Here is a 15,248-nt window from a genome sequence, read left to right as displayed (position 1 = left end):
TCGAATAAAAAATCGATTCTTTCGGTTTAACTCAAATATGAATTACACAATTTGAGTTATCCAAAAATTTGAATAAGAAAAGACAAAACTTTGTACTTCGTCTACTTGTTAAATAATCGGTTTATGTAATTAAGCATAAATAATAGGATTCGTTAACTCGACTTAAAAATTTTTTGACTCGATTCAATTTGAAAAAATTTTAAGTTGAGTTTAGTTGCTAGAATAGGATTCGTCAACTCGACTAATTCAAAATTTTTGACTTGATCGAATGCTCACCCCTAAATAAATTAATATACAATTAATGTACAAAATTTAGAGTTAGATAAAATAAAAGTACAAACGTGACATAAAGTTTGTTAGATCCTAGTGGTAAAGTCATTGTTTCATCCTCGAGGTCTGGGGTTCGAAGCTTTCCTTTTCACTTTTTTGATAATTTTTTTTGTCTTCCCTGCTTCGTCTTCTTTCTACCGGAAACTCTGAAACCGCCATGGATGTTGACGGGCCTTCCTCTGGTCGGCGAAAGGTAAAAAAACATCATAATAATTTTCTCAGTTTTCTTCCACGATTTTTTTATTCCGTCGATTATCGAGATCTCGAGATGTAACGTTTTGATCTAGTTAAATTTGTCATGGTTTAACCTTGCTGTTCTTTTTCCAGGTCCGATTCGCTCCTAAAGCTCCTCAATCTTCAAGAAAGCCCAAACTCGCTGTTGCCAAATCGGATAATTCCTATTTCCCCCCTTTTTCTTTTCTCAGTTTTCTTTTTTGGTCTCTCTAATTCTGTATTCATATTTCAAATAACGCGTAAATTTTATTCATCGGTCAAAATGCAGTGAAACGAGTGATGAAGATGAAGAAGCTGCTCAGGCGCAATATCTTCTTGGACGTTTCAACGTACGTAATTTTGCTGCTTCTTTTTTTTGCTAATATTGTATCTTGATTTTCTGTTCTCTTTAAATTCAGGTCCTTGGTTCATTTTGGCCGTAATATTTTCCATGCTAGGGAGTTGAATTTATTTGGCCGTATAAATAATCTGTTTACCTTGTTTTTATTGTATTATTATTTGTAAGTCACTACTACCACTACCAGTAGGGGCTGTTTGTACAATTGACGCATACTAGTTTATTCAATATATATTGCAGAATTTATGATTTTTTAAAATAATAATAATCTGGATGTGGCATTAGCTTAATAGTAAGGTTCACATCGTGACAACCTTGAGTCTTATTTTGTATGAATCATGTGTGAAATTTATTCGGATTTTGTTCTGATTTAAGTTTGGACATATTTCAGTTATCAATTTTTTAGTAGTTGATTGATTTTGGCTTCAGATGTGTATTACTTGTATTTGTAATATCATTTATGATAATTTTTACACATTATTTTTGCTAAATAAAATAAATTAATTATATATATTTTGGTATCAAAATTTGATTAGCATTTGTGTGAAAACAAAATTTCTTTTTCAAAATATACTAAAAGTAAAGTAGTATACATGTGGACCATAGAAGGTTTAGTCATGCCGGAAATTTTCTGAATTTTGACATTGCAAAAACATTTGTTTCATTCCTGTTTCTGCCTGCATTGCCAAACGGTGGCGAGCAGCATATAATATCCCTAGATTGAACAAACACCCTTTGTTCATTTTCACAACAAAAAGTTAATACATGAATTGAATGGCTTTTATTCTATGAGTAAGATAAGTTTTTGTGCCATTTGCATCCAAGTTGTTTACATTCTTTGGCCAAAAACTCATATGTTTGCTGTTGCATTTTGCAGGAGAATCTAACGCGACAAAAGCCGAAAGTTGAGAAGAAATGTAATCCCTTATGAGCTTTTCTTTCATTTCTGTGTACTAGTTTTTGTACGGGAATCATAGAATAGATTGATGATAGCAGGCTTATAATCATATAAACTAGCAATGAATACCCTTCATATGATATCTTCTTGTATGCATATAAAGTGTTCTATAATTTCTCTAGGTATTTTCTGCTAGGTAGTCGAGGTAAAGCCTAATTGGTGCCTAGCTTTGTCCTGCAAAAATCTGGTCCCTGAGTTTAATCCTTCTTTCCCGACTCGAAGTTGACATGAAATCTGTGAAGATAGATAATGAAATTCAGTAGCATACTAACTAGCTTTTCGTAAAAGACGAGCAAAAAAAAAAAAAAAAACCATTGTGAGGTTAGAAGAAAGCATTTAGAGAAGATCCATGATAAACTAACTTAAAAGAATGCAGTGTAGGTATGGTTGAAATGCATGACTTATTGTTGTGGTTTAGATAAGTTTACATGGTGAAGGATTATAAGAGCTCCACCTTTATATTCTATTAGCTATTTCGAGTTTGCACGGAATTTTCTGCTGGTAATTTTCAAATTTTGAGTCTGCAGCTTCAGTGCAAATTGCATTTGGTCCTGGAGCCCCATCATCCACTTCATTGAGGTCATATGGCAATAAAAGAGCTGGTAGAATCCTAGATGATTCGTCTTCGACTTCCAAAGAAGATTGCACTGATATATGTTCTTCAGATGCTATTGAAGCACCAGCCCCAAGAGTCAAGAGTGAATACAGAGAACCATGGGTAAAATTTTGCCTTTTGTTCATGTGTCCGTGAATGAGAGCAACCTCCTGCCTGCATTCGTCTCTTACGAACTGGCACTGTTTGGTTCCATGACATTGCAGGATTACAACCGCACTTACTATCCTACTACCCTTCCTCTGAGAAGACCTTACTCGGGTGACCCTGGTAGGTTTTCTGCGTCGAAAATGAGTCAAATGAACTCCAAAAGTGTCTTCTTACCTTCCCTGGAGGCAATTTGAGATAATATTACTCTTTTCATTTGAATGAAACCTGTGTTTGCAAGTACTAGTCATACACTTTTGCCTGTTTGAACTAACATGTATTGAGCATGTTTTCGTGTCTTGCTTGTAGAACTTCTAGATGAAGCAGAATTTGTAGAGACTGCTAAAAAGGAATATGATGAGACAACTATTAATCCTGCATCAGATCTTGGGCTACTGGTTGGTGATTATATTAATAATAATGTTCCAACCCCTTTAAATTCTACATTTGTGAGAAAAGTATCTAAAATGATGATAATTGGTGACAGGAGGAAGGTGACAAACAAAAGATGCTCTTCTTTCAGTTCCCCGGAAATCTTCCTAGAATTAAGCAACCAGTTAGCAAGAAGGGGAAAGAGAAAGCTGAGCACTTGGTATCATCTGATAGGTTTGGAGCTTTAAAGAAAGGATGCCGGTTGGAAGAGCTGCCGGAGGGATATGTGGGGAAAATGCTGGTTTACAAGAGCGGAGCGGTCAAGTTGAAGATAGGAGAAACACTCTTTGATGTAAGTCTTAAATATACCTTGCTTGATACTTACCGAAGCATAACCTATACATGCATTTACCGAAATCAGAAATTACTACAACTCAAAATAATTCGAACTCAAAATGACACCAGAATGACCCATAACTTAAAATGATCGAAAATGCTCCAAGAAGTAACCTGAAATGACACAGACACAAGTGTCAAACCCATCGAACAAACCCGAAATGACCCGACTAGCAGGCCCAAATAGCTAGAATACAAGAGTGACCCAAACTCAAAACATGAAATGATATGAAAATTTTACATCCAAAATTGACCTCATTCTAAACCAATCCAATCCTCCCTATTGACAGGTTTACTAACATTCCTAATCTGTATCATCTTTTTGTGCATTTCTCCATGGATTGCAGTGACAGTTTGATCTATGGATGTGGCTTCCAAGTTTTATCTATTGGTGCTTATGCATATTGTAAAGAATTTTAGTAATAAATATATTTTGATGGAAGCTTATAGGTTAAGAAATTGAATGCAGGCATCGACTGGTGAAGATTGTGTGTTCGCGCAGGATGTTGCTGCCTTCAATACCGCAAGCAAACAGTGTTGTGTCATTGGTGAGGTTGGTCAACGGGTAGTTGTCACTCCGGACTTTTGTTTTCTTTAGGAATGTAATAATTGTAAGAAGAAGAAGAAGATATCCTGTGTTATCCAATCTGATTTACTATTTTGAGTAGAATATTTAAACTCTCAAATATGCCATATGTGAATTCGATGTTAGTAAATTAACAAATTTTAGATCTTAAAATAGTTTATTATTAAATTATATATGTTATACATGTCTCGTCAAAGTAGGTCTTGCCAATCATGTTTAAGACAACCTTGTCTATGGACGACTTCTCAATAAGGTTGATCTTCGCCAATACCTACGTGATCGATACATAAAATGCATTTAATCTATCTCACCAAGATAGGTGTTGAGCCCCTTCCTCACATGAACCACATATGAAACTCCATCAGTTCCATATTAATTTAATCACAGTCTGGATTACTAAATCCGTCAATCTCATCACTGTTTAGTTAAGAAGGTTATGATGCACGTAAGGAGCCAATCAATGCAAGGCCAGCATACACATGTGTCTAGGCCTCAGGATAAGAGGACAATCAACATCGTTGCTAAATATCCTTCTTTGGCTATAAGGAGTCTTGCTTTTTGAACCTTTTCTTTTTGTTATGTGCTTATATTGTTGAACCTCCATTTCAAGCAGCTCTTAACGCACTTTTATTGTGTGAACCGTCATTTTCCTTCGTTTTATGTTCAACAATTGGTGTAACGGCTCTTAACACACCACCAGATGAACTATCATTTTTCTCTTTTTTTTACCCACAATAATTTAGTGCAATGAGTGTGGATGACATGACTCATCTGATGAGAACCCTTGAACCTTTTCTTCTTCTTATGTACTTAGATTGCTCAACCTCCATCTCAGCACACCTCCACCATGTGAATTGTTATCTTTCTTCTTCCTCATTTCACCCTCAACAATTTGATACAATGCGCATGGACAACATGTTTAATCCCGACAAGAACATCTCCAAGAATTCCACTGCTACAACCAATCCCACCACATAAACTTTCAGATTGGCCAAGCGGCTATCAGCGCACTTCCATGATGGGCGTGAATTACGTACTTCTTTTTCTTCTTTTTTTTTCCTTTATTTCACTCTCAACAATTTAATATGATGACTCTCAACATACCTCCGCAGTGTGAACCATCATCTTCCTCTTTTCACACTCAACAATATTTCACTAAATATTTTGACTTAGAAAATTTGAAAATTTTAGACAAGAAAATTCAACAAAATTTGTCCCTACTAGTTTAGTGTTATCAAACTATATTTACAAATACGAATTTAAATATTTGATGAGATAAAAGGGAAAAATAGGGTTGGCCCAAAACATTTCAAATTTAAAAAAAATAAACAGGTCGGGGCCCCATTTCAAACATGGTCCGAAAGATAGGATCGATCCAACAGCCTACTTGAACAGGACCAAACAATGGGGGTAAATTTGTCAATTCAAAAAACCTTTGTCATGCCTTCTAAAACCCTAATGAGAGATTCCGACTTCTTAAGTATATAATATTATTTCAAATTGGGCAGCAGCTCCTTCTAAACCCAAATCAGACACCGCAGGAGCTCAATCTGCCATGGGTACGCTATTTTTCTTTACCATTTCGCATCTATTAATCATTATTCTAACAACTGTTTTAATTTCTCATTTGCTTTCTCGTTTGATGTTAATATGATAAATTGAAATCTGGGGTTTGTTTATTTGTTTATGTAAATTAATCGGTTTTTTCCTCACCTTGATTTAATGTCCTTTAATTAGAATCTAGAAGCTTGCTAAAGCTTTTGTTTTTACTGATTAGGTTCTCAGCTTTCGTTTTTAGATTCAAAGACTAGTTTATGAGAAATGGTTTTTTTTATTATTTATTTAGATGTTACTTTTGGTATTTTGGGTTTTGATTTGTGGCGATTTTAATTTTTGTTGTGATTTTTGTGAAATTAGGAGCTTACAAGTACGTGTCAGAGCTATGGAGGAAGAAGCAATCCGATGTGATGAGGTTCTTGCAGAGGGTGAGGTGCTGGGAGTACCGTCAGCACCCTTCCATCGTGCGAGTTAACCACCCAACTCGCCCTGACAAGGCTCGTCGATTGGGGTACAAAGCCAAGCAGGTAAATTGATGTATCATTTTTCTTTAAATATTGTTTTATGCTAATGCAACCTTATAAGGTCTGATTTTTTATATTGTATTTTTTAATTTATTACATACGTGTTGTCGTAGTTGTAACACATTCTAGTTTTAAGATTATCCTTTGTTTTCAAAACTGCATATTGAAATGTTCATCGAATTAAAAGCCACAAGAGAAAGAATTCCAAAGGAAACTGAAGCTTCGGGTAGGGAAACTTTTTTTATCCTGAGATTTGAAAACCAGAAGTGCATGGTGACTGGAGTTCTAAATTATTCTTAGTGTTAAATAGATTTACTAAGTGCCTAGTTCAACTTCTATGCATGCAAGGACAATTTTTTCCTTGTTTTATTTGTATTCACTTAACTGGGAATTTCTGCCTCTGGATAAAGCTGGGGTGGTAATGTTTCTACCTGATTAATGTCTGATGCCTTGTTAGTCTTTTAATATTCTTTAAACTCCTACATATTTACAGTGGTAACTTGATTTCATTTGTGCGTTAAGGACATTCAATGTGTTGTTAATACTTTCTCTGCGTGTATGTTGTATTTGGTGGCTAATCTTCTTTTAACAGGGTTATGTTGTCTATCGTGTCCGTGTAAGGCGTGGTGGGAGGAAGAGACCAGTTCCTAAGGGTATTGTATATGGAAAGCCAACAAACCAGGGTGTTACCCAGCTGAAATTCCAACGTAGCAAACGATCAGTTGCAGAGGAACGAGCTGGCCGGAAGCTTGGTGGTCTTAGGGTCGTGAACTCTTATTGGATCAATGAGGTGAGTTTTAGAGCCGAGCCCAATTTATTAACATTAGTTATTCATCTAAAGAACAATGACTGATTAATTCCATTGGCAACATTTTATTCTCATAGCATAATGAATAGCACTAAACAAAGTTATATCTTGCATCTTTAGATTTTATATCTATTTTGAATGGGAATCAATTCACACCAATCAATTGTATTGATTTTAAAATGGAGTTTGATGCTCAACTCTTTGTGGGTGCTTAATGTTCCGATTTGTTTCCTTTTTCTTTGTAGGATTCAACTTACAAATACTTTGAAGTCATCTTAGTCGATCCTGCTCACAATGCTATCCGCAATGACCCAAGAATCAACTGGATCTGCAATCCGGTTCACAAACACAGGGAACTCCGAGGACTGACCTCTGCTGGCAAGAAATACAGGGGTCTTCGTGGCAAGGGGCACTTGCACCACAAGGCTCGACCTTCAAGGAGGGCAACCTGGAAGAGAAACAACACACTCTCCCTTCGCCGCTACCGTTGATCCCCTGGACCGTACTTGGTGTTTTTGTTACTGCTATCTTGGCTTCATTACTATTGTAGGGTTTATAAGAATTTTGAGACAGTTATATTGTGTGTGGGACATCTTGAAAATCTTCTATGTTAGAGGCTATTGAGATTTATGTGCTCACTGAAAATGTCCAATGCTATTGTCATATTGAGATTGTGTTGTTTGATTTTTTTTTATTAAATACTAGAAATGGGATTTTAGTTTTTACCATTTTTATTGCTTTTATGGCATCAAAATACGTAAATATATAAATGTTGAACATAATAAGCTATTATCATATCATGGCTGGGCCTGGCATGAGTCGTCAGGACTCAGGATTGTTTCTTTTCTTAATATTTATATTATTTTATTACTGTGTGTGTGTGCGCATTGAGCTGTGATGCAATGCCGCCCTTTTTAACTCGTTAGCACTTTGTAAGTAGTAATTAGATGGTTTTGTTTTGAAAGAAAGTTAGCAAATAAGAGTCATCATTACGATTTTATAGTAGTTGTATCCAATTCAATTTCAACTAACAAAATCAGCATAATCATAAGATCTAGTTATGTCTGGTTTCATAATTCCATATTCTAAAACAAAATTATGCTTCATCAAATTTTAGTGTCTCACCATGCCTCTTAAGATATTACCCCTTTTTTCTTTTCTAATTTTCAGCTACCTTTAATTCATTAAACCCCTCACAAGGAACGCATTTCTCACATTTATCTCCTCCAGATTACAACCTCTAGGTACAAACTGAACTAGTTCGTAATCGACACAAATATTACTACCTAAATTAAAACAAATTAGGTACATTATTATATGTTATTGGTATAAAGTTGGGATAGTGGTGGTAGGTGACAGTTCATCTAATGGTGGAGAGCCATAAGTAAGTAAAGGTGGTCGGGATTTGAGTTCTATTGAGATATTGAAGTTTGAGAGTGGGAAGAGAGATAAGAGTATGATAAAAGAGAAAGACCTCTATATATTTGTGAGCCTTAAAAGGGGAGTTTTTAGTTATCCTCCTAGACATCACATGTCATCCTTATATTAGTTTCGTACTCCTTGAAACTCAATTGACCAATTGTTGTGTTGTTTTCGTAAGTATGGACTATCATGTTAGGATGATGGATATATGTGATATACAGATAACAAAGTATTTTGTCCACGCCAGTAGTATGGTCCCTATGGTGTCAGTTTACAAAGTCCTGAGTTTATGAAGTTACAAGCTCACAGAATTTTGAAGCCACGAGGTCTTGGCCTAGTAGGTGTTCTTAGTTTACAAGAAAATTATAATTCGTGACATTAACCAATCAAACTAATAAGAAATTAGATAAGCTCACTAAATATAAATATAACATATTCATAAACCTTGTACAAATATATATATAGTTCCTTAACAAAAACATTTAGTATGACATCAGCTAAATTAATATGAAAATTCAAGAGTAAATCTTGGTTGAATCCCCCCCTCCAAAAAAGAAAGGACAATTATCATCCCATAGCCATATCTTGGACTTGGTGAGACAAATATTGAGATGCCCTTTGTCTAGATAGGTGCTAAAATCTAGTTAATAAAATAATCTACCTCAAACACCCAATTTGACTGATTATCATCATTTGGGTCTTATTCTAATTTGGTATTAACACTTTCTATTGTTAATATCTTTAATTATTCAAAATGGAAAAAAAGAAAGTGAAAATTCTTTAATTAGTCAAATGAGTTTATGAAGCAACAAACAACTTCACCTATCTCTAGAGCTAAAAAGTAACTGTAAATTATGGGGTTACAATATTGAGAAAAGAAGAAAGAGATAAGTGCCATTTAGATGTTAAATATGAATTTTAATCATTATTTTATACAATTTTTGGTAAAAAAATTATTATTTTTAAAAAGTAAAAAAAAATTACCATGATAATATTTTTTTTATCTTTTTATATAAAAAAAGAACGAAAATTCTAAACCTAGACTAAATTTAAAAAATTCGACAAATGGTGGGATTTGAACCTATAACACCAAAATACCTGAAGATTCAATTTTTATATTCAAATCAAAATCTTATTAGATTTTTACATAAAATTTTTTATAAGTATAATTTTTACTTAATTTTTTTCATCCATATCGTGAACGTGTTATAATTTAATATGTTCTTAAGAGTCAAAATCATGTTACTTATTCTTAAGAAAAAAAGATAATGTTTTTTAAATATGGTATGAAAATTTAGAAAAATTTAAGATATTAAATCAATATTTTTTTCTAAATTTTTAACAAGAAATTTACTAGAACAATTTGCTATTAAGGCTAAAATATTATATATATTTATATGGTTAAAATATGCCGTTAATTGTTTTATTTTGGTAAAATTCGAGATTTAATAATTATATTAAGAAACTAAAAATTATTCATTTTACTTTTTTTTTAATTTTAAAACTTTTGTCCAATAATTAACATTGTAATACCCTAAAATTTTGGTTTCTAAGAAACAACAAGTATTTTAAAGGAGAGTTAAATATTTGGAGAAAAAGTATGAATAATGAAAGTTAGTAAGGATTAAATTGCAAATTTTAAAAGTTGAAGGACTAAAAGTTAAATTTACCATTTTAGAGAAAAGGCAAAAATTTTAGAATTTTTTTCATGAATGTGACATGGAGATATATTGATATGTGGAAATTGGAAATTGAGATAGTGACTAAATTGAATAAAATAGAAAAGTATAGGGACTAAAGTGTAGTTTCCCATTTTTATGGAGGAGGGATCTAAATGTAAATTTTCCATATTTAATTGATATTTAGAGAAAAAGGGATGGGATTAAAATCCCATATCTGAGGAAAGTTTGTCAAAATTTATAGAAATTAAGGTTGGAAAGTGTTAAAATTTGATTGGATGATGAAATAAGTGGACTAAAACAAAATCAAAAGGAAAAGTGTAGAATTTTCTACCCAATTGAAAGGCTGACAGGTAGCAGCTAAGGGCAGCAAAAATAAAAGGGAAAGAAAAAAGGAAGGACTAGGAGTGTAATTATACCAAGAAAATGTCATGAATCAAGAATAGAATGGTAGAGAAAGTCAAGGGAAAAATAATCATTTTTTTAAATAAGATAATTATGAAAAAAAAATCATGGTTTTTGGAAAAATATGATCCATTGGATGAGATTGAAAAATAAGATGAAATCTTAACTATTTGATTAAAATGATTAAAGTTAGAATTTTATATATTAAACAATAAAATTTTATTATTAAATTAGTTGAGATATTTTGATGAAGAAATGAAGAAACTTCTTTATCTTTATATAAGCGGTTCACGCCACTTTGAAGAAAAATAAAAGGGGAGAGAAACTTTAATTTTTATACAATTTGGTCTTTTGTCATAAAATTTCACTATTTCACTCCAAAACCTTGAAAATTTTCATAGCCACCAAAGAGGTAAGATGAAGTACAGGTCTAGAAGAGTTTGTATAACATCTTAGAGGCAAGAAGTAAGAAATTAGAAGAAAAGAAAGTTGGAAGAAAAGTGAAAGATTGCGATGAGAATGAGAAAGGAAGAGAACAAAAGCAAAGAAAGTGAGGTTTTGGCTAAAAGAGATGTAAGTATTTAATTGAATTCAAGTTGGTTTGTTTTAATTTGAATATTTGAGTAAATAATTAAATAAGATAGATTAAGATTAGCATAATTGCAAAAAAACCCTCAACGTTTGGGGGCTTTTGGTTTTGTGCCCTTAACCTTTTTATTTTTTGATTGACACTCTCAACGTTACGATTTTTTCAAAAATCAGCCCACTTTTAACGGTCAATGTGAGTTGACCTTTAATTAAATTGTAGGTCAATATAGTAGCCCATGTGACATGCCACATAAGCACACGATGTCATAAATGAAGTCATCTATTTAACAAATTTTTTTCTCTCATTTTCTCTCTTGCCAAACACCATTTTTCTTTTTCAAAACATATGGTTGGCTCATTTCATCTATAAGAATCTCCATTACCATGATTATAATCATACTTTTGTGCAATTTTTGTAAACCCACACCACACTTTCAACTTAAAATCATCCACTGTCGGCTGCCATTTTTTTCTGTAATTTTTTCTCTTGCCAAACACCATTTTTCTTCTTCAAAACACCAATTTTCTTCTTCATTACCTAACCTCCAAACCATCCTTGTTTTACTATCCTGTTTCTGTTCCCATCCCTCACTTTCCTATTTTATTACTACTTTCTATCTAACAATGATAAAAGCAGCTGATGGGAAAATCGAAATCATTTTTTTATACAGATTAACCAATTTGTCCAACATAATGGAAACAAGATACACTATAATTACAATATCATGAAATAATATGCTGCACAAGTTTAAGAAACCTGTTTCGATATCTATTTACAATGATGGCTGTGGAACACTGGTTAATCTTTCAGCTTTTTCTGCACTGCAAGCAATCCAATCCATTCCACTTCATTCCTTGTACCCATCCCTTCCAACTTCATTTCTATGTGAGGGTCAAATTGACAATAAGTTTATAAAACAGAGTACAATATTTATAAAATGAAACTCAACACGCATGCGTGAATTGTTAGCTCCATTCGTACCTGAGGGTAGCAATTTTGGCAGATGGTAGTCTGAGTGGTTCTATGTACCACAATCTCGCATAAGACTTTCGCCCGTTGAATATTATTACACACATGAAGAGAATCTAAAGACTAAAATCATGAAATAGAGTAGTACAACATTAATATTTAATGCTTGTTAATCCAATAATCCCATTTCCTTGTATTTCTCGAAACAGGGTGTTAATTTGATGAGCTTTAGCAATCATCAAGTTTAATCAATCTTCATGTTCAAGAATGAAAATTTTGAAGATGAAGATCAATGAACGACAGAACATGTTCAAGAATTTTGTGTTTTGAAAAAGAAAAATGGTGTTTGGCAAGAGAGAAAATGAGAGAAAAAAATGGCAGCTGACAGTGGGGAAAAAAACAATGATTTTAAGTTGAAAGTGTGGTGTGGGTTTACAAAAATTGCACAAAAGCATGATTATAATCATGGTAATGGAGATTCTTGTAGATGAAATGAGCCAACCATATGTTTTGAAAAAGAAAAATGGTGTTTGGTAAGAGAGAAAATAAGAGAAAAAAAAATGGCATCAACTATGTGTTTTGAAGAAAAAAAGTGGTGTTTGGCAAGAGAGAAAATGAGAGAAAAAATTTTGTTAAATAGATGATGTCATCTATGACGCTGTGCACTTATGTGGCATGCCACATGGGCTACTATGTTGATTGTGAAGAGTATTAACAGTGAACTCATGTTGACCGTTAAAAGTGGGCTGATTTATGAAAAAATTGTAACGTTGAGTGTGTCAATCAAAAAATAAAAAGGTTAAGGGCACAAAACAAAAGCCCCCAAACGTAGAGGGTTTTTTTTTTTGCAATTATGCCTTAAGATTATTGAATATGTATATTGAATTTAGTAGTGAATATGTAATTAAAGGTATGTTAGTAATGTAAGAAATGATAAAGTGATAATTTAGTGATTAGTGAATTTTATGAAACTAAGGATTAAATTATAAAGAGTAAAAATTTATTTAATTTTCATAAATTGATAAGTGAATAGATGTAGTATAGCGAAATTATTATAGAAAGGACTAAATTGTAAAGAGTGTAAGATTTGATATGTGAAATAAACATTGTGATTAAAGGTTTGAATAAAGTGAAAAGTGATATTGAAGTGTTATAAAAGTAAATATTGAATATTCATAATTTAGAGATTAAATTGTAAAATGTTCAAAAATTTACTACGTGTGCTGAAGTAGTGAAATAAATATTTAAGCAAAGTGCTATATGAAATTGAATTAAAATCTAAAGTGTAAAGTATTGTAAATATGAGATATGTTTGTGTTCATGTGAAATAATTAATGAAATGAGGAAGTAGCGCATGTGGTTATGAAATTCAAAGTGAATAAGTAAGTGATACAAAGTGATATATGTGATATGTCAAGTATGTTATATGAAAGTGAATATGTGAATGTGTAAAATGAAAATATTATGTATATGTTTATGTGATCTAAAATGAACGAATAAAGTGTTCTGTGAATAAATGCCTTAATAAGCTAAGAGGATATATGATATGTGATGGTGAAATGATTTTGAAGTTGAGAGGGGTTGGGGGTTCGGATGGGAATCGGGTTGGTGTTGCGGGGGTTTGGAGGGGATTAGGAGAGGAGAAATGGGATAGGTAATGTGTTTAATGGAGTTTTGTACATTTTCTAGAATTCTGTTACCAGAGTTCCATTAAAGGCCAAGAGTTCTATTTTGGCCTAGAGCTATGCAATGTAACAAAATTATTGAAACTCAGATTGAGACTCACTAAGGACTACAAAAGTGATATATTGTGAAAATAAAGGTGTATGTGTAATAATATGTGAAAATAAAGATAAAAGTGAACATGTGATTTAAGTGTTAAAAGATATATGTAAATTAAGTGTTTACGTTATATTTGTGAAATGAGAGAAATATTTTGATATGTGAATGCAAAAGTTAATTAGTGATAATATATGTTGAAGTTAAGACTATAAGTTATAAAGTTAATTTAAATGATTCTAAGTTTTGGAAAAAAAATTAAAAGTTTAAGTGTATTAGTGAAAGAAACTATGTGAATAAATGTTATTGAAAATTTATTTAAATTGTATATATATACATAGTAAAATTGAATTCAGTTGAGTACTTACTAAATTATTCATGTAGCTTAACGCATTTGTTTTAAACGCATAGGTGATAGATAACTTTTGAAAAGAATCGAGGATTGTTGCTTCAGTTCGGATCACATCACTCCTCAAGCTTTAAGTTCAAGCCTCTTTTCAAGTTTCAAGTTCAAGCCTTTTAGTGTGTGTATATATATATTAGACTTTAGTTTGACATGTACTTAGGTTTATTGGTAAACAAAAAATGTGAATTATGTATGAACAATAATGTTTTGTGCTATAGGTTACCTCGATTATAATGAAACAATAATATGTTTAAGTGGCGAATTTAATGTTTAAATATAGCATCTCTTACTCGGATCAGGTGAGGAGTGTTACAAGCATCATTAGTATTTCGTTCAAAACTAGGCAAATTGACATATTGATCAATATATGATTGATAAAAAATAAACATATCAAGTTGATAGATTTTGACAAAAAATTTTAATGGTATTAATGATTAGACTAAAACTTTTTAAATTGAAAAAATAATTTTTTTTAATTTTTTAAATATAAAAACTAAACCTTAAATTTTGATCATATATATATATCTCACATATATGATTTTTGAAGGGTTAAGTTTTCCAAAATTTCAATTTCTTTTGCTAATAGTTAACCTTATACAACCTTTTTTTTGTTATTCTTTTAGAAGGTCTAAATCATAGGCATGTTTGTTCTCAAAATAAGTGGTGTTATAATTATAAATATAGTTTTTAGATAATTTGTGAATATGAAAGTTAGTAGGGTTTCAATATTAAATTAGTTATTCTTATAAGAAAAGTTAAAATTAATTTTTAAAATAGGAAAGAATTTAGATGTTGAAATTTAAGATATTAAATCAATTTTTTTAAAATTGTTAAAAAGAAATGTACTGGAATAATTTTCTATCAAGGCTAAAATATTATATATATTTATATCGTTAAAATGTGTAGCCAGTTATTGTACTTTGGTAAATTTTGAGATTTAATCATTATATTGAGAAACTAATTAAAAATTAAGTCATTTTACTTTTTCAATTTTAAAATTCTAGTCCAATCATAAACATTATTAGTATTTCTGTTAGAATTTACCAATTTGACATGTTAATCAGGTTGTATTCATATGAGATGATATATGATTGATGAAAATTTTGACAAAAATTACTAGCAGCATTGATGATTAAA

The 15,248-nt window shown here is 31.8% G+C and overlaps 2 protein-coding genes and 1 long non-coding RNA gene across 4 annotated transcripts; 2 read left to right on the top strand and 1 right to left on the bottom strand.

The window, feature by feature from the left end:
- Positions 1–370: 370 nt before the first annotated feature.
- Positions 371–4,126, top strand: LOC107953633 (DNA-directed RNA polymerase III subunit rpc4). 2 transcript variants are annotated; one of them, XM_016888998.2, is made up of 9 exons: positions 371–523; positions 658–719; positions 833–893; positions 1,779–1,818; positions 2,387–2,577; positions 2,679–2,742; positions 2,929–3,017; positions 3,110–3,343; positions 3,857–4,126. In XM_016888998.2, exons 1-9 carry the CDS (start codon positions 488–490, stop codon positions 3,983–3,985), a joined length of 906 nt encoding a protein of 301 aa, XP_016744487.2. In that variant the 5' UTR covers positions 371–487; the 3' UTR covers positions 3,986–4,126. The 2 variants fall into 2 exon arrangements, with proteins under 2 accessions (XP_016744487.2, XP_016744486.2); XM_016888997.2 differs by having other exon boundaries at positions 3,107–3,343.
- Positions 4,127–4,697: 571 nt separating this feature from the next.
- On the top strand, positions 4,698–7,590 carry LOC107953634 (60S ribosomal protein L15-1). The gene is made up of 4 exons (XM_016888999.2): positions 4,698–5,532; positions 5,891–6,057; positions 6,647–6,844; positions 7,108–7,590. Exons 1-4 carry the CDS (start codon positions 5,529–5,531, stop codon positions 7,351–7,353), a joined length of 615 nt encoding a protein of 204 aa, XP_016744488.1. The 5' UTR covers positions 4,698–5,528; the 3' UTR covers positions 7,354–7,590.
- Positions 7,591–11,597: 4,007 nt separating this feature from the next.
- Positions 11,598–12,173, bottom strand: LOC107956566 (uncharacterized). The gene is made up of 2 exons (XR_001700160.2): positions 11,939–12,173; positions 11,598–11,838 (listed from the first exon to the last, which is right to left on the bottom strand). It is a non-coding gene; the product is annotated as an uncharacterized lncRNA (long non-coding RNA).
- Positions 12,174–15,248: the final 3,075 nt, after the last annotated feature.

Source organism: Gossypium hirsutum, chromosome D07 (assembly GCF_007990345.1).
Source record: "Gossypium hirsutum isolate 1008001.06 chromosome D07, Gossypium_hirsutum_v2.1, whole genome shotgun sequence".
Classification (NCBI taxonomy): domain Eukaryota; kingdom Viridiplantae; phylum Streptophyta; class Magnoliopsida; order Malvales; family Malvaceae; genus Gossypium; species Gossypium hirsutum.
The sequence above is the reverse complement of the archived record's forward strand: the minus strand, read 5'-3'. Positions and strand labels throughout refer to the sequence as shown.